The 19,259-nt window shown below is 42.9% G+C and overlaps 1 protein-coding gene across 2 annotated transcripts in view; it reads right to left on the reverse strand.

Moving 5' to 3' along the window:
• Nucleotides 1–258: 258 nt before the first annotated feature.
• Nucleotides 259–19,259, reverse strand: part of LOC137369139 (coiled-coil domain-containing protein 112-like) — a 50,862-nt gene continuing 31,861 nt past the window's right edge. Inside the window, exons 7-10 of one of the 2 annotated variants that reach the window (XM_068029860.1) lie at nucleotides 18,547–18,963; nucleotides 18,119–18,214; nucleotides 476–594; nucleotides 259–365 (exon numbers count right to left, since the gene is read on the reverse strand). In XM_068029860.1, coding sequence (XP_067885961.1) covers nucleotides 335–365; nucleotides 476–594; nucleotides 18,119–18,214; nucleotides 18,547–18,963 — 663 coding nt within the window. In that variant the 3' untranslated portion in view covers nucleotides 259–334. The remainder of the gene's footprint in view (nucleotides 366–475; nucleotides 595–18,118; nucleotides 18,215–18,546; nucleotides 18,964–19,259) is intronic. The other variant, XM_068029861.1, reaches the window with a different exon arrangement.

Here is a 19,259-nt window from a genome sequence, read left to right on the forward strand (position 1 = left end):
ACTGGCACTGCCACCCCACCCCCATGTTTCCCTTTGTATTAAGACTGCTATATCATTTTGTTCCAATTACTAATGTTTCTAACTCTCCAATTCTGCTTGATTGCTCTGTGCATTCACATGCATACCACTCAATCATGATTCCAATTTTTTGGACCATTAACCCTGACTATCTTTCCTGATTTTTTTTTTTTAAGTGTCCCTTGCCCCTTTTTCATCTTTCACTAACTCATTGACTCTTTCACTTTCTTTAATAGTTTCTCAATTTATTTCACAATGCAAACAATACATAAATCTACAGTTAGTTCAATTATTCAGTATTCATAAAACAATACTGTTACATCCCCTGCCGCCAAGATGGAATAGCCCTGAAAAACAATGCAAAAAAAAGTTTATATGAGGATACAAAGCAAAACAATTTTTCAATTTTAATCTGCTTTATTATTGAGGGATCTTTTCCCCTATGCTAATCACTTACCGATGGGGAAGAAACAGCATAGGCCCACCACCACTTTGGCCTGTTTCTTTTATGTGTTCCTCCCAACCTTTAGTATGTTTGAATAATCTAGATGGGTCTCGTCGTATTTGAGCATCAACCTGAGTAGATTTACAGCACAATATAGTTTCACATGTTAAATCTCTCTCCATAAGCAAAAAAACTTAGAGATCAGTTTTTCTTCCCCTCTCCTGAATATAGAGCAATGGTTCCACAGGCACTTAGCTTTTAAGTAACTTGTTTAAAATGCTATTTTCATGTATAGACCTGGGGAGTAGAAGCTGTAGGGGGCAAAACTAAGCCCAATCTGAACATCTTTCATGGCATCACAGCACAATTCCTCACAAGTAATTGAAAAAAAACCTAAAATAGCCCCAAATTCACTAAGCACAGACCAGTGATTGAACCTGGGAGTTCCGTAGTCTGTATGGGTCAATACCACACCAGAAATTGTAGTTAGCCACTAAGTCGTCAGAAACACAATGTAGTTTTTTGTTTAAAGAACACGGTGTTCAAAAACTGGCTGAATGAGCATTTTACCTAGCAAAACAATAATAAGTGGATACTATTAACTTTTTAAATTTTACCAATCCAAACTCTTAACATTTAGAAGGGTTTTTAGTGTGTGTTGCACAGTATCAGTTTGAAACAATCGAATCTCAGAATTTTATTCATTTGGGAAAATAGACAAAAGTATTTACCCTGATGCCTGCTCTCCTACTCAATGTACCCCCAAGTCAATTCTCCCAATGTAATCCAGTCTATCCCTTCTACATCATCTGGCTGCATTCAAGACATCCTGTCTACTTAAGTTTTCAAATAACTTATAAACAATTTATCTGTTAATCTGAAGTGAATGTGACATGATCAGGATGCTAATCACTGAATCCACTGTCAATACAGCACTTTGTGTAGATCATCATCATCATTCAGGCAGTGTTCATTCACTGTAGGATGTAACCCTCCCCATGCCTTTTCTATTTATCTCTACTCCTTTCTGTTCTCACCCATGGAGTTTCTAAATATATGTCATAGCTCCATCTTCTTCTCGGTCTCCCACTTTTTCCTGTTCTTGGCTGCCACTCCATTAGCCTTTTTGTTCACCTGTCACCATTTCTTCGAGCAACATGCTCAGGTCTTCTCCATTTGGCTTTTTTTAATCTTCTAAATGATGTCCTTAACTCCAGTTTTCTGGCGTATTTCATTACATCTGATTTTATCGCAAATGGAGACGTGTAACTTTTGCCTTTATATTGCTCAGAGCTGTACACTGTTCTTGTTCTACATATTTTGTAGTTGTTCATGGTTTTGCCCCATATGTCATGGTCGGTAGCACATACTGATCATACACCATCCTCCCTAATGCCAGTGGCATTTTCTTATCACACAGAATATCTCTATCTCCCAAAAACAACAATTTCCTGCCCTAATCCTACTCAGTACCTCTTCATTTGCACAATCCTCCATCTTTAATGTTTGATCCAGATATTTGTATTGTCAGTTTTTCAATTTCTTGTTGTTCAATTTGTATGGTATCTTCTGTCTTTAAGTTCATCATATACTTTGTTTTTCCTTTGTGCATTTTCAGTCCAATACTTTTACACTCTAAGTTATTTAGTTGTACGTCCAAGTCTCTAACAGATGAAGTAATTAGTACGACATCATCTAAAGCGCAAGTCAGTTAGTTTTTCTCCATCAATATTTAATCCTCCCTCCTCTAAGGGTATTTTCTTGAATATGTCTTCCATTACTGTGGTAAATATTTTTGGTGAGCTTGTATCCCCTTATCTCACTCCTCTTCCAATATTTATTAGCTGTGTTATAACTTTGTCATGTGTATTCCAGTCACTGCATTTTTGTAAATGTTCTCTATGATCTTCACATATCCCTCATTTGTTCCTGTTTTCCTTAAAGCTATATAAAAAAGAATATGTCTTCCACTGAATCAAATGCTTTCCCATAGTCAATAAATCCAACACACCAGGTCAACTGATATTCGTTTGCCTTCCCAATGAGTTGGTTCATTGTATGTAGATGGTCTGTTGTACAGTATCCTTACATAAACCCTGCCTGTTCCCTTGGTCGGTGTTCGTCTAATGTTGTCTTTATCCTATTTTGAATAATTCTAGTTAGAATTTTGTTCAAATGTGATAATAGTCTATGGCGTCAATAATTCTTTGTCTGCTCTGTCTCCTTTTTTTGAGGATAATTTTTACTTCTTTTCAACTTCTCAGTATCTTTCATTCCTTGAATATTTGGTTATATAATATATTGACCTGTGTGATCGTCTTCATTACCTCCCTCCTTGAGTATATTACTTGTTAGTTCATCCTCCGGAGGCCGTTTCTTTTCATCTGTTTCAATACATTTTCAACTTCTGCCTCAGTAGCACTTGGTATTTTGTTTGCATCTGATGACACTGTTGTTTCTTTATCTTCAGATCCTTCTGCTTTGGAACTGCAAAATCCTGGTAGAAATCTGAACATACCTTATGCGCTTCTCTCTTATTTGATGTCAGGTTGCCATCTGTTTTTGTCTGAATTGTTTAATTCTTGTTTTTGCTCAGTTTCTTTTAAAGATTTCTTTTGGCCCTCTTCCCGTTTTGAATATTGTTTTAATTTGCTCCTCTCTTCTCATCCTGTTCCTTTAGCATTGCTTTTTCCCAGTTATTTTAACCGCTTCAGCATATTCAGTTTTCTCAGAGACTGGTTTGTGTGGTATTCTCCTGAATACCTTATGTCTTGCATCAATTTCTTTGTCCTCGTCGTTTTTTGACTGGTTGACTTGTTTGGTGGTGCAATGTTTGCAGCTTTTTCTATTATTATTGTAATGATTTTTGTTACAGCTTGTGTCAAGGTCTATCTCTTAAACTTCTGGACCATCAAATTTATTTGAGTCCAAGTTGGAATTCCTCCCTCTGTTCTCCAAGCTTGAATGGACTTGCTTCTTTTTCTTCTTGTTAATAGTATGTTGTAGATCATAGTATGGAATAAGCAATATATTCGAGTGATGATATTTTGTACCTGATCTATTCCCTAATGAGCGGATATAAATTGCATAGTATACTCCTAGATCTGTTTATATCATCCTTTAAAACGAACCGTTGGGACTGCCAACAACTGCAGAGGAAATTCCAATTTCCTTGATCCAGTTAAGTGTACCGTATGCTAAAACAAACACCCAGTAAAGGAATAAAGCTACTAAGCTTTATGACTACAACATCTAACATAAAACTATAAATATACAGGAACAAGATAAATTTGTTTTAACACTTCACGTCTCTGAACAGAGTTTCTTTCCTCCACTCCCTATTTTATGATCGTTAAATTTTACTCTGTTTGCTCCACGTAATCTATTTTAATTAACTTTTCTTTAAACAGATTTTTATTAAACATTTCTTTTAGCTCCCAACATCCACTTTGGAGATGGAAGAAGTCTGCACAGATTGGGCCTTGACTGGCTGAAACTGCTGTCAAGGCCAGTTTTTCAGCCAAAGCCCAAGATTACCTCAGAATTTCAGGTAACCAAACTCACCCATAACTGTAATAAAAGCTTTTGATACATATCTTGTAGTAGCATCATAGTAGTCACATAGCATCAGTTTCCAAATGTATGCTGATGACACCCAGCTCCATTTCATGTATATCTCTCATCACTCGTCCACTGTCTCTAAATTGTCAGAGTGCTCGTCTGACATCCAGTACTGGATCAGCAGAAATTTACTTGAATTAAATATTGGAAAGATCAAAGCCATCATTTTTGGTTTCTGCTACAAACTTTAGTCCGTAGCCATCAACTCCGTCCTTCTCTCTGGCAACTGTCTGAGACTGAACAAGACTGTTTGCAACCTGGGTGTCATATCCGATTCCAAAATGAGCTTCCAAATACATATCCGTAACATTACTAAGAACGCCCATTTCCACCTCAGTAACATCCAACTCCGCCACTGCCTCAGGTCATCTACTGCTGAAGCCCTCTCCCATGCTTTTGTTAACTCTAGACCTGACTATTCCAACCCACAATTGGCTGTCCTCCCAAATTCTACCCTCTATAGACATGAGGTCATCCAAAACTCTGCTGACCATGTCCTAACTCACACCAAATCTCTTTCTCCCATCACCCTTGTCCTTGCTAACCCACATTGCCTCCTGGTTAAGCAACGCTTGGGTTTTAAAATTCTCAACCTGGTTTTCAAATCTCTCCATTGTCTCACCCCTCCTGACCTCTGTAATGTCCTCCAGCCCCACAACTCTCAGATATTAATACTCCTCTGAATCTGTCCTCTTGAGCATCCCTGATTTTAATTTCTCCACCATTGGTGGCCATGCCTTTAGCTGCCAAGACCCTAAGCTCAATCTCTCCCTAACTCCCTGCCTTTCTACCTCTCTTTCTACCTTTAAGACACTCCTTAAAATCCTCCTTTGGCTTGGTGTCAAATTTTGCTTTGTAACGCTCCTGTGAAGTACCTTGAGACATTTCACTACTTTAAAGGCACAATATATAAAGACAAGCAGTTGGTGTTATTGCAGCATTTCACTTCCGAGTGACAAAGTGAAGGGCTTTAGCTCCAGTCCAGCCCATGAGTGGACACTAGAATATAGTCTCTAAATACTGGTTGACATCCAATGGGATACTTGTGATTGGATGCAGTAACCACTGGCACAATGATAGGATTCCTGCATCTGAGTCAGAAGGATCAGTTTTGGGCCCCACTTCATGGATTCCTGGCAAACAGGCACTAAATACTTGCTTGACATCCAGCAAGAAAGGGGCAGTACTTGATGTCTGGTACATACAGGTGATACCCGCCACCCTGCTCCACCCACCCTGACTTCTCACCCCCACCATGGTAAAGAGTAGATGGGACTTTAGCCTTGGTTGCAACTCACGTGGGAGAACGTACTCCAAAGATAAAAACTATGGAGAAGGCAACAGGAAACTACCTCAGCGACTCTTCCCTAGTAAGTGGTTCATGTATGAAAATCGAGGTAGGTAGAACCCATCCTAGGGCAGAACCCAAATGGTCAGGAGGGAGAGGAAAGTTAACATCAAACATTAGGCAAGTCACCCCAAATTAGTCTTGCATTACATGGAATATACAGTACAGAAACCGACCAGTCAGCCCAGTCTATGCCACCATTTATGCTTCACTCAAGCCTCCTCCATCCTTTCTCATCTAACTCTATCAACATAACCCTCTATTTTCTTCTCCCTCACATGCTTATCCAGCTCCCCCTTAAACAAATCTAGACTATTTGCCTCAACTAAGGAGTTCCACATCCTTACCACTCTATGGTAAAGAAGTTTCTTTGAATTCTCTATTTGATTTCCTGGTGACTATCCTATTAATGTTTTGCTCTTCCTCACAAGTGGAAACACTTTCTCTATGTCTACTCCATCAAAACCATTCAGAATTTTTAAAACCTCTACGAGGTCACTCCTCAGCCTTCTCTTTTTAGAAGAGAGACCTAGGCTGTTCATCCTTTCCCAATAGGTATAACTTTGCAGCTCTGGCAGCATCCTAGTAAATCCTTTTTGCACCCTCTCCAGTGCCTCTGTATCCTTTTTATAAGAACTGCACACAGTGCTCCAAGTGCGGTCTAATCAAGGTTCGGAACAAGTTCAGCATTACTGCTCTACAATTCCAGCCCTCTAGAAATAAACTCTAGTGCTTGGTTTGCTTTTGTTATGGCCTTATTTGCCTGCATCAAAATATTTAGTGATTTGTGTACTGGCACTCCCAGATCCCTTTGCTTTGCCACACTTATATTCTTATTTTCCAAGTAATATATGACTTTCTTTTTTTTTAATGTAATACCTCACACTTATCTATGTTGAAATTTGCCAATTATATTCTTCAAGTTTATTAATGCCTTCTTGTAATTTGTTGCAATCAGTGCTGACTATCCCTATCAATTTGGAAAACAGGAAATGCTGGAAAGTTGGTATCATCTGCAAATTTAGAAATTGTGTTTTTGATTCCAAAGTCTAACGTGTTAATATAAATTGTGCACAACAATGGTCCCAGCACTGAGCCGTCTGGGTCTCCACCTCCCACCTTCTGCCACTCTGAAAAGCCACCCTTTACTTCTACTCTCTGCTTTCTGTCCTTCAGCCAGCTAGCTATCCATTCTGCTAACTGTCCCCCGAATTTGCACGCTCTGACCTTATTCATTAATCTATTATGTTGTACCTTATCGAAGACTTTTGGAAATCTAGGTACATTACACCTACTACATTACCCTTGTCTATCCTTATCTCTTCAAAGAATTATCATAGAGGCATAGTTATACAGCACAGAAACAGGCCCTTCGGCCCATCGTGTTTGTGCCAGCCATCAAGCACCTAACTATTCTAATCCCATTTTCCAGCACTTGGCCCATAGCCTTGTATGCAATGGCGTTTCACAAGTGCTCATCTAAATACTTCTTAAATGTTGAGAGTTCCTGTCTCTACCACCCCTTCAGGCAGTGCGCTCCAGATTCCAACCACCCTCAGAGAAATTTTTTTTCCTCAACTCCCCTCTAAACCTCCTGCCCCTTACCTTAAATCTATGCCCCCTGGTTATTGACACCTCCGCTAAGGGAAAATATTTCTTCCTATCTAACCTAACAATGCCCCTCATAATTTTGTATACCTCAATCACGTCCCCACTCAGCCTTCTCTGCTCTAAGGAAAACAACCCTAGCCTTTTCAGTCTCTCTTCATAGCTGAAATGCTCCGGCCCAGGCAACATCCTGGTGAATCTCCTCTGCACCCTCTCCAGTGCAATCACATCCTTCCTATAGTGTGGTGCCCAGAACTGTACACAGTACTCCAGCTGTGGCCTAACTAGCATTTTATACAGCTCCATCATAACCTCCCTGCTCTGATATTCTATGCCTCGGCTAATAAAAGCAAGTATCCCATATACCTTCCTAACCACCTTATCTACCTGTGCTGCTGCCTTCAGTGATCTGTGGACAAGTACACCAAAGTCCCTCTGACCCTCCGTACTTCCTAGGGTCCGTTCCCTTGCCTTGTTAGTCCTCCCAAAATGCATCACCTCACACTTCTCAGGATTAAATTCCACTTGCCGCTGCTCCGCCCATCTTACCAGCCCATCTATATCGTCCTGTAATCTAAGGCTTTCCTCCTCACTATTTACGACACCACCAATTTTCATGTCATTCAATGAGATTGGTCAAGCTAGACTTTACCTTTTGAAATGCAAGTTGACTATTATTCCTTCTTTGTTTCCTAGGTGTTTTTCTATTCTCTGTTAGTGGTGATTCCAATAGTTTTCCTACTACTGATATTAAGGTGACTGGTCTCTAGTTCCCCGGACTTGTTCTCTCTCCCTTCTGTTAGCTATCACATTACTGTTTGTGAGAGCTTGCTGCGCACAAATTGGCTGCCGCATTTCCTACAATAGTACAAAAGTACTTAATTGCCGGGAAAGTGCTTTGGGTCATCCTGTGGTTGTGAAAGGTGCTATATAAATACAAGCCTTACTTCCTTTTTCTTTTTTTATCTGCCAGGCCTCAAGCACTACACCTTTTTCTAACAAATTCTTAAATATGTGTAATAGTGCTTCTGCTATCTCTTCCTTAGATTCTTTTAAAAAGTATGGATGCGATCCAACCGGACCAAGAGTTTTATCCTCTTTTGAGTTTGATTAGTTCATTTAGCATTTCTCCTTTTTATTTTAAATGCAGTTATATCATTTCTAATTTCATCTTTCAAAGTCATGTCCACCTAATCAGTTTCCTGATAAATAATAAAGCAAAATAATGATTTAATATTTGTCATTTCGCCATGTTATTTTATCCTGACCATCCTTTAGTGGCCCTATTCCCATCCAGACCTTCCTTTTTATGTGTCTGTAGAATATTTTACTATTTTGTTTTATGTTTCTTGATAAATTAATTTCATAGTTCTTCTTTGAATTCTCTTCTACTTTTTGTATTCTCCCTTGTCCTGTGCTGTCAATATACTTTGTGTACATCCCTTTCCTTACCTTCAATTTTTCCCTTATGTTTTTATTCATCCATGGTTTCTCATTAGTATTTTTTTTTAGTGGAATATATTTTTCCAGGGCTCTGTTGAACATCATTTTAAATATTTCCCATTCCCATCATTTCTTGATATTGTTGTTCATTTCATTTTCTTAAGTTCATTTCTCATCCCTTAAAATCAGCTTTCCTCCAATCTGTTATCCTGGTCTATGTGTTGCTTCTCAATTATTATCAAACTGTACAATATTATGGTCACTGTCCCCTAGATGTTCCCCTTTTACCACTGTCTGCTCTGGTCCATTCCCAATGTTCCCTTTAAACTTTAGTTATTGTGTGTGTTTTTTTTTTTCAGTACGCAGTCCCTTTAAATTTTTTTGCGTTTTTGAAACATACGTGTTATTTGTAATAGAACAAGGCCCACACACCTGAGCGGGAACATTTTCATTCCTCATTATCAGATCCCTCCTTGTTGCGCTTCTGACATACTGGGTTATATATGAACATACATACAAATTAGGAGCAGGAATAGGCCACTTGGCCCCTCGAGCCTGCTCCATCATTCAACAAGATCATGGCTGATCTGATTGTAACCTCAACTCCACATTTCCGCTTACCCCCGATAACCTTTCACCCCCTTGCTTACCAAGAAAGGAAATCCTGTTAGAAAGGAATCCTGTACACATTGTAGAATTTCCATTCCTTATCCTCTATACCTACCTCTTCTTACCAATTCATTTTGGGGTAGTTGAAATCCCCCATAATTATTCTTTGCATATTTTTTCCTCCACCTCCCTTCCACTAGGAGATGGTCTGTAGACTATCCCTATTAGTGTGATTAATCCTTTTTTTAAAAAAATCTCAGCTTTTCATAAGGATTTTGTTTCTGTCTGATGGCTGCATTCGTTTTTTTCTACTGCCAATATGTTATCTCTAGTAAGTACAGCTATCCCACTTCCCCTTTTCCCCACACTGTCTTTTCTAAATAATATGTTATATCCTGCACTGTTTAATTAAGTCCTGATTTTTTTTGTGGCCATGTCTTAGTAATCCCAACTGTATCTGGTTCCTCACAACGTACTATTGCCTCCAGTTCCCGTTGTATTACGGACACTATGGCTGGAATTCTACCTACTGTAATCGGGTCAGTGCGGAGGTGTCCGGCTGGTAAAATGGCGTCCAATGACGTCAGCTCGGGTCCCCGGCGTCATCACGCACAGACGTCGATTGAGTCGCCGCTCGCTGTCTGACCACAATAGTTTGAAAGTACTTAAAGCAATTAAGAAGCCAATTGACTGGAAATTTACGTGGCCGTTTGATTTTACGGCCGTAAATCGGGCCACTGATCGTATCCGGGACCAGGCAGCTTTAAAAGGGCGGAAGGCAGGCAATCTGTGAGGGTGTTGGAGGTAAAGTTTTTGGTGTTGCTTATTTATGAGAGTTTTTGTAGCTCGTGCACAGGGCTCCAACTAAGTCTAACTCACCGCAGCTCAGGACCTATCTGTTCTGAGTCAGTGAGTGGAAGGAAAGGGGGTAGTGTGTGCCTGTCCTGACAGCTGGAGCTTAAGAGGTTTAATCATTGAGTCTGGTAACCAATCCTATGATGGGAATTGTGCATTCTGGAGGCAGCACTTCAGAGGAGGAGGACCACCACGCCCCAATTAGGGACAGAAGGACATGGGCATGGGCATGCACAAGCAGCTGGTCAAGTGGCTCCCCATTATGTGGGAGGGAGAGTAGGTGGCAGAGTTGGGCAAGAGCGAACACGTTAGGAAACGCGCCTACCCAACAGGCAGGGTATACCGACCGCGTGTGAGCTAACTGCACCTGTCAGAATGCCAGTGCAGAGAAAGGCTGCGTCTGTCAGGTGAGACCATGACATTTCTCTGAGATGGTGGCAGTGGATGTAGCCACAAACTGCCTCGGTGGCCATCCAATGCCAGTCGCTCTAAAGGTGACTGTTGCCCTTAACTTTTATGCATGTGACTCTTTCCAAGCTTCGATAGCAAACCTGTGCAGAATCTCCCAAGCAGCTGCACACCACTGCATAAAGGTTGTGACAGATGCGCTATTCAGACGTACTAACAATTTCATTAGTTTCAAAACGGACAATACCAGCCAGGCTGAACGAGCAAGAGGATTCAGTGCAATAGCTGGGTTCCCAATAGTTCAGACTGTACGCATGTGGCAATTAGATCACCAGCAGGTCATGCAGGGGCATTCATCAACCAAAAAGGCTTCCATTCATTGACTGTTCAGCTTGTATGTGACCATCGCAAGAGAATCATGCAGGTTTGTGCACTGTACCCAGGGAGTTGCCATGATGCATACATTCTCAGAAACTCTCAGGTGCCTAATCTTTTCAGTCCCCGGGACAGACAGGAAGGTTGGATACTTGGTGACAGGGGTTATCCTTTGAAGACATGGCTGATGACACCCGTGAGAATCCCAAGGGATCATGCTGAGGAACGCTTCAATGAGAGCCATGCGGCCATAAGAGTCACAATCAAACAAATGATTGGCCTGCTCAAGATGAGATTCAGATGTCTGGACCGCTCAGGAGGAGCACTGCAGTACGCGCCAGCATGGGCATCCAAGATTACTGTCGTTTTCTGCGCCTTGCATAACTTGGCAATAGAAAGGGGAGACGCCATTGAGGAGGTTCAAGATAACCATGAGGAGTCATCAGATGAAGATGGAGTTTCTGATAAGGACAATGGGCAACACCCATGTGATGGCATGGTAGAAAAAGCAGAATGTCCTCCAGAATTAAGAGCAAGAGAAACCCGGGATGCCCTATTTCTCGAGAGGATCGCTCCATGCAAAGATTTCACATTGTGTCATGCAATGAGCCATTGTGGGATTGCGAGAGGGAAAAGACACACACATCCAATGGAAGAGATGATCAGATTAAAAACAACATCATGTCACGATGAACCCAACCCAAGTGACATCTCATATATAACCGCTTCAGCAGCGCAACAATGTCTGACGATACCTCATGGATGACATATGCAAAGTTAAATGTCTAAACTGCAAATTTATTTACAGTGATGTAACGTGCAATTGAAATAAATAATCGGAAGGTAACCGAGTGAACCAGGAGTGATGTCACTGTGATTTCTTAAAACCATTGTGGGTGCTCTTATGTGTGGACGATCCCTCACCACCAGACTCAGCAGATGTGGCTGCCGCCCTGCTCTTGATGACTTTGGCAGACGTCCTCTGCCTGCTTGCGGCTGTGTAGGCTGTGGCATATCAGGGTGCTCATGAGAAATATCAGGAGCACCCTCTAAGACCCTGGGAGTTTGTGGTTGACATGTCACTAGCGGAGGGAGCAAGGGGCTGCATGATGCATCAGGAGCGCCCCGAGAGGAGTTCCCATGTGCTATTGGCTGCTGCCCCATGCCCTGCTGAGGCTCAACTGGTCCTCAAGGCTGACCTCAGAGGGATGAGCAGCCTCGACCTGCCACAATGGCATCTCAGTTTGCACCATGATGGCCTGGTCCAGGGAGGCTACACTCCCCCGAGATCACGGATGGCTTCCAGTACTGGCCTCACCATTGCAGCCGCCAATCTGTCAATGGACGATGTCAGCTGGACAAATGTCTGAGAGTTTGCAGCAGACATGCCCTGGATGGAAGTTTCCAGGGTATGTGCTATGGCTCGCAGCATCTCTGGCAACTCCACCAGATGTTCATGCACCGCATGTTGAACCTGCAACATCTCCCGCCGAATGGAAGTTCTCAGAGATGCGTCATCAGCTTGCGGCTCTGCACTGGCCTGGCCTCCCACACTCCTCTGAGTGTGTGAGGCATTGGCTGGTTCTGCCTCTGGTGGCTGGTCTGGCGACTGTGCTGTGCTAACACCCATAAGTGACACTGTTTCCGCAGAGACAGTAATCCCAACCGCGGTGGAAGTCTCTGCGCTGGCGCTCGATAAGGTGCGATGATGTGACAGTGCATCCTCTGAGGCGATCTCCTCATCCTCAGAGGTGGACTGCTGAGCACCCGAGACCCCTCCTGGCCGCTGATGTGTTTCACCTGCAGGGAAAATCAGATTGATGAGTTTGATCAACACCACAGATTTAAACACATGTCCTTTACTGCAGTTTGCACACATTTGCGTGAATCAACTTTTATTAGCACACTTCAGTGCATGAGACAATCACCACTGAAACAGCCCCCCCAACCACAACCACCACCACCACCTTCCCCCGCACCCCCCCCCCACAACCACCACATTATGGGTCACTCACTCCAACGAACAGGGCCACCAACCTCGCCATCTGCCACAGCGTGTTCTCCGTCCTCCCCTGCCAGAATCAAGGCATCCTCTTCCATACTTGTCAGGATGCCTAATTGCCCTGGCCACCACAGGTCCGGGACCTCTCTCAGGGATTGTCAGCCCTCTTCTCCTATTTAAACAGGCACACCTAGTCAGCCATATGATTTGGTATCTCACACCCTCATCCATTGGGTTTGTGGTTCCATTTCAGCACGACTGCAATGCAGTGCCCAAATTGAACACTATTGGATCACCATGCATCTCAGACCTGCCTGGCCTGCGTCCCAATACAATGCAGCAGGCAAAGACTGCTCATTGCTAGCTTCCACCTTGCATCGTTAGGACAGACTGATCCTTCCCTGACATATTCACAATGAGATTATGGAGGAGTACCCCTCACCCCGGCACAGCAAAGCAGGTCATTGAGCCGCTTGCAGCACTGGAGCCATGTCCTCCGTACCACACAGCAGCTGCGGACCTCCTCGGTGATCTCCAGCCAGGCACTCTTGGTCACTTCTGCGGGCCTTCTTCAGCCATCAGCATTGAATATGTCCCGCCTCGCCTCCACCGCCTGGAAGAGGACCTGCAGAGATTCCTCTGAGAATCTGGGGGTGAACCTTCTCCCTCAATCACTCTGGATTTCTTCTGCAAATGTTTGCACTTTTCCTGCCCTTGGGCACTGTCACTCATCTTTCACTTCTTCACTTTCTATTCAGCTGGTCACCTCGGCACTCACAACTCCTCCTCCGCTGTATTCCCGAGTGTCTGCTCCATTGCACTGCTGTCTGCCTTTTTCAAGGGCTGACATTGGCCCCGCCTCCAAATCCACTGCTGCAGCCAGCCGCGCACACCCTGTTGAGTGCCGAATATGCGATGGGCCGCTAATTGGGAGCCCCGTGCGTTATGCCGGTGGGCGGGCGGCGCATAGCAGATTCAGTTTACTCGGCCACTTCCAACTCAGCCGCCCAAAGTCGCCAGGAGCCTAAAAAGTCCAGCCTATGTGCATTGCTGCAGAGACAGTTTAATATTTTTATCAGTTCCTCTCACTATTTTTAAACATCTTCTAACACTCCTGTTCGATAACTATGTTCCCTTAGTTTAGTTTGTTCTATGCTCTCTTTTCCTGTTTTGCTTTTTTTAAGCTTGTTTAATTTCTTGTGGATCCCTCCCCATCTTACTAGTTTAAAGCCTTTACCACCTTCCTATTTACTCTTTCCACTCGGTCACTAATCCCACATCAGTTCAGGTGGAGCCCATCCCATCAGCACAGTCCCTTCCTGTCCCAGTACTGGTGCCAGTGCCCCGTGAAAAGGAACCGCACTGTCCCACATTAGCCATATTGCCACATGCCAACTCAGCTGATCTGACTGTCTCTATGACAGTTTGTATGTAATTTGGGCAATAATCCAGAGATTACCACCCTTGAGGTTCTTTTTTCTTTAAATTTAGTCCCCAAATCCTGGTACTCTCTCAGCAGGACCTCCTCTTTGTTCCTACCTATGTTGTTTGCTCCAACATGGACCATGTCAAATAGATTTACCTCCTCCCTTTACAAATTCCTCTCCAGCCACCTTGAGATCTCCTTTATCCTGGCATCAGGTAGGGAACACATGCTTCAGGATGCTATTCGTGGCTGCAGAGGATGCTATTTATCCCCCAACTATAGAATTTGTTTTTTATTCATTCATGGATGTGGGCGTCGCTGGCCACGCCAGCATTTATTGCCCAGCCCTAATTGCCCTTGAGAAGGTGGTGGTGCCTTCTTGAACCGCTGCAGTCCATGTAGGGTAGGTACACCCACAGTGCTGTTAGGAAGGGAGTTCCAGGATTTTGACCCAGCGACAGTGAAGTAACAGTGATATTGTTCTAAGTCAGGATGGTGTGTGACTCGGAGGGGAACTTGCCGGTGGTGCTGTTCCCATGCATTTGCTGCCCTTGTCCTTCTAGTTGGTAGAGGTTGCAGGTTTGGAAGGTGCTGTCAAAGGAGCCTTGGTGCATTGCAGCAGTGCATCTTGTAGATGGTACACACTACTGCCACTGTGCTTCGGTGGTGGAGGGAGTGAATGTTTGTAGATGGGGTGTCAATCAAGCGGGCTTCTTTGTTCTGAATGGTGTCGAGCTTCTTGAGTGCATTGGAGCTGCATCCATCCAGGCAAGTGGAGAGTATTCCATCACACTCCTGACTTGTGCCTTGTAGATGGTGGACAGACATTGGGGAGTCAGGAGGTGAGTTACTCGCCGCAGGATTCCTAGCCTCTGACCTGCTCTTGTAGCCACGGTATTTGTGTGGCTACTCCAGTTCAGTTTCTGGTCAATGGTAGCCCCTCGGATGTTGATAGTGTGGGGTTCAGCGATGGCACAGTCATTGAATGTCAAGGGGAGATGGTTAGATTCTCTCTTGTTGGAGATGGTCATTGCCTGGCACTTGTGTGGTGCGAATGTTGCTTGCCACTTATCAGCCCAAGCCTGGATATTGTCCAAGTCTTGCTGCATTTCTACATGGACTGCTTCAGTATCTGAGGAATCACAAATGGTGCTGAACATTGGGCAATCATCAGCGAACATCCCCACTTCTGACCTTGTGATTGAAGGAAGGTCATTGATGAAGCAGCTGAAGATGCTTGGGCCTAAGACACTACCCTGAGGAACTCCTGCGGTGATGTCCTGGAGCTCAGATGATTGACCTCCAACAACCACAACCATCTTCCTTTGTGCTAGGTATGACTCCAACCAGCGGAGGGTTTTCCCCCCGATTCCCATTGACTCCAGTTTTGCTAGGGCTCCTTGATGCCATACTCGGTCAAATGCTGCCTTGATGTCAAAGGCAGTCACTCTCACCTCACCTCTTGAGTTCAGCTCTTTTGTCCATGTTTGAACCACGGCTGTAATGAGGTCAGGAGCTGAGTGGCCCTGGCAGAAGCCAAACTGAGCGTCACTGAGCAAGTTATTGCTAAGCAAGTGCCACTTGATGGCACTGTTGATGACACCTTCCATCACTTTACTGATGATTGCAAGTGGGCTGATGGGGCAGTAATTGGCCAGGTTGGACTTGTCCTGCTTTTTGTGTACAGGACATACCTGGGCAATTTTCCACATTACAGGGCAGATGCCAGTGTTGTAGCTGTACTGGAACAGCTTGGCTCGGGGTGCGGCAAGTTCTGGAGCACAGGTCTTCAGTACTATTGTCGGAATATTGTCAGGGCCCATAGCCTTTGCAGTATCCAGTGCCTTCAGTCGTTTCTTGATATCACGCGGAGTGAATCGAATTGGCTGAAGTCTGGCATCTGTGATGCTGGGGACCACCACTGCCACATTTGTATTCTGCTCTTCTCCACCCCTGGACAGCCTCTGAGCCAAAGTGCCTTAGTCTGTATTGTGGCTGTCGTCCCTGCAGTCTTTCTCCTTAAACTCACTACCTGCGAGGACATCATACTTGTTGGATAGGACCAGTGTCTGTAACCTTCTCAATCTCTCCTAAGTTCTCACTACCTCTCTCCCCAAGAGTCACACCCTCCCCCTTCCTGAACCTATGCTTTCCTCTGGACTGTGACTGTGTTCTGGATAAAAATATCTAGAAATTCCTCCCCTCCCTCACGTTTTGAAGTGTCTCTTACTTGCACTTCAGCACAATGATTCTGAGCCAGAGTGACTCAAGGGAGACATTTCCTGCAAATGTGGGAATTCGGAACTGTCTCCCACATACTGCAGTACCAACTAATACTCTGCCCTGCCATTTCTAGTATTTTTTATTTACTGTTTATTGAAAGCCTGAACTAAAATTAGGGAGTCTTCTGCCAAGCCCTGTACTAAAGCGTAACGTTGTCAAAGGCCAATGACCAAGCCTGCCATACACTATGTACAGAATATGTATAAATATTAATAAGGTTCATCATACCCGAATGATTGATTTGCAAATTTTCAGATTATCTGAATATTTCCTACAGATAAACAATAGTATCTAGTTGTAGTGATCATTTGGCCAGTACCGAATAATCAATGTAACCAACTAATCATGTTAGTAGACAGTCAAGAAAGCAAATAGAATGTTGAAATGTATAGTTAGGGACATGACTTAAGTCAAAAGAGGTAAAACAAAAGTTATACCAGGCATTGGTGAAGCCACATCCGGAGCAACGTGTTTAATTTTACTCTGTAAAATGCAAGACATATTTAGAATTATTGGAAGATGTTCAAAGGGGAGCTAAGAGGCTGAGTTTACTCTAAGATGGGCGAGAAAGGCCTTGATAGATGCCAAGGTTTTCACGCAGGCATGGAGATTTTTGATGCAGGAAATTTCTTGTGTCAGGCACATGACTCAAGGACCAGGGAACATACAGGTATCAAAGGAAAATAAAAAATTTAGTCAACGAGTTTTAGTAAAAGTTATAGAATAACCAGCAGGTTGATGGAACTGAAAACTATGGCAAGTTTCAAAAATGGACTGATTTAGAAGTGTTAGTAAATTTGCAGGGCTATAAGGAAAAGGCAGGGGTGTGGGACTAGGTGAGTGCCCTTGCAGACAGCCTCCTTCAGTGCTGTAACCATTCTATGATTCTACAATATAAATGGGATACAGGGCTATTAGCTCTAGAGTCATAGTATGGAACTTAATGGGAAGGTTTGAAAGAGTTAATTAGATGAACTAATGGTCCACTGCCCAAATTACTATTGTGTTACTAATGCTATGTTACTATCATTGTAGCATTCCCCATGTGTACTACTACTCAGTATTGAAGGCACTGAAATCAGCTGTTCATCCTTTCTTCCTGTCAGCACTTTAAATACCAGCTACTCTTAATATCACCATATAATTTTGCAATGCTATGGAGAAAAGGGTAATTAGACTTGGAAATATTGTCCACAAAAGCAGAGAAGTTTCCATGCTGAAATAATTTGTCTTTCGTCTGTCAGAAATGCAGCCCCATAGAGATTCAGTATCCACTTGGATAATGCAAGGGATGGCTCTGATTCCAGGCAACTACTATTAAACAGCAACATCTCTCAGCCTTAAAAGCTCATATCTTTAAAAGTAACAAAGCTCTGAGTTGAATTTCAACATTCAGAACTAGATCAGACTTGTAAGAGGCAACAGAGGGTTCATTACTGGGAGACCAAAATAGCAGGTGTCCAGGAGATTGCACTTTGACCGATTAACTACAAATGTATCTCAGAGGGAAGACAGTTTTAGCTTATTTTTCAGTCTTTGCATGAGAAGAAATCTGAGCTAACTGCCAGAGTATTATTTCCCTTTAGAAAGTTCAAATTTAACAAGTGGGGTTAGTAGCAATGCATTCCATCGAGCCACCTGCTTTGTCTCATATTAAACTCAGTATTTTATTTTAACCTTCTCTTTAAGCTTGGCCAATCGCTTCTCTCGCTCATCCTCCTCCTCTTGCTTTGTTCGTTTCTCTGCTAATTTGCACTCCAACTTTTGAAAATCCTGTATGGTATAAAAATACATCCAGTAATTGCTTTGTGATTACCTTTATTTCCATAAAACATCTTTCTTTCCTCTATGGAAAAGTATAAGTTGAAGCACACTCAAATTGAAAGTACTTCAACAAAATGTAAGGAGGCTACATATCTTAGGATTACACCTCAAAACTGTACTTTGTAAAATGTAAAATTGTACTAAGAATGCTTTACTAAATACAAACAAAAAACTTAAAAGGAGCATGTCCCCCTATTAGACCATTAAAAAAGTGAACAAAATAAAAAATACTTTGTCTTATTTAGGAACTTCATAAGTAAGCTACCTTCCAACAGACTCACCCTCTCTTGAAACCTGGAGATTTCTCTTGCCACAAGCCATTGTCTTTCTTCTCTTTCAGCTTCCTCTCTCATTTGTGCTTCTAGTCGCAGAAACTCCTCCTTCTCCTTCTTTTGTTCAGCACAATCTTTGAGTATTCTTTTCATTTCGAGCCGCCTCTGATTTTCCTTCCTTTGCCTTTTCATTTTCTCTACTTCTTCCTTCATTTGTTTTTCTTTCTCATGAGCAAGGTCCAGTTCTTTCTGCTTCTTCCATGATTGCAGCTGAGCTTCTCTTTCTTTTCTCTCCTTCTCAAGCCTGAGCCACTTTGCCTTTTCTTTTGCCAGATGCTCTGCATCTAGTTCCTCTTCTGCCTGTGCTTGCATCTTCAGCAGCTTCACTTTTTCATGTTGCTTCTTTGTTTTCCATTTCTGAATAGCCTGAAAGGTAATTTCAACAGAAAAAAAAAATCAGAGATTCAGGTTTACTGTGATTGATGCTGTATTTCTTTGGGTTACTGGTTCCAATTTTAAAGATGCAGGGCTTAATACTGTAATCTCAAATAATGTCATTCCACTCATGCCAAATGTTAGGACCTGCACAAAAGCAGGACAGTACTGACCCTCTGATTTTTCCTTTTTGCAGGGAACAATTGCTCAGCATCTTCCATAATGGGAAATTGAGGATGTGAACCCAAATCATACCAATTTATTGCAGGTCTAGTTTGTTGCACTAC

The sequence above is a fragment of the Heterodontus francisci genome, chromosome 4 (genome assembly GCF_036365525.1).
Source record: "Heterodontus francisci isolate sHetFra1 chromosome 4, sHetFra1.hap1, whole genome shotgun sequence".
Taxonomy (NCBI): Eukaryota; Metazoa; Chordata; class Chondrichthyes; order Heterodontiformes; family Heterodontidae; genus Heterodontus; species Heterodontus francisci.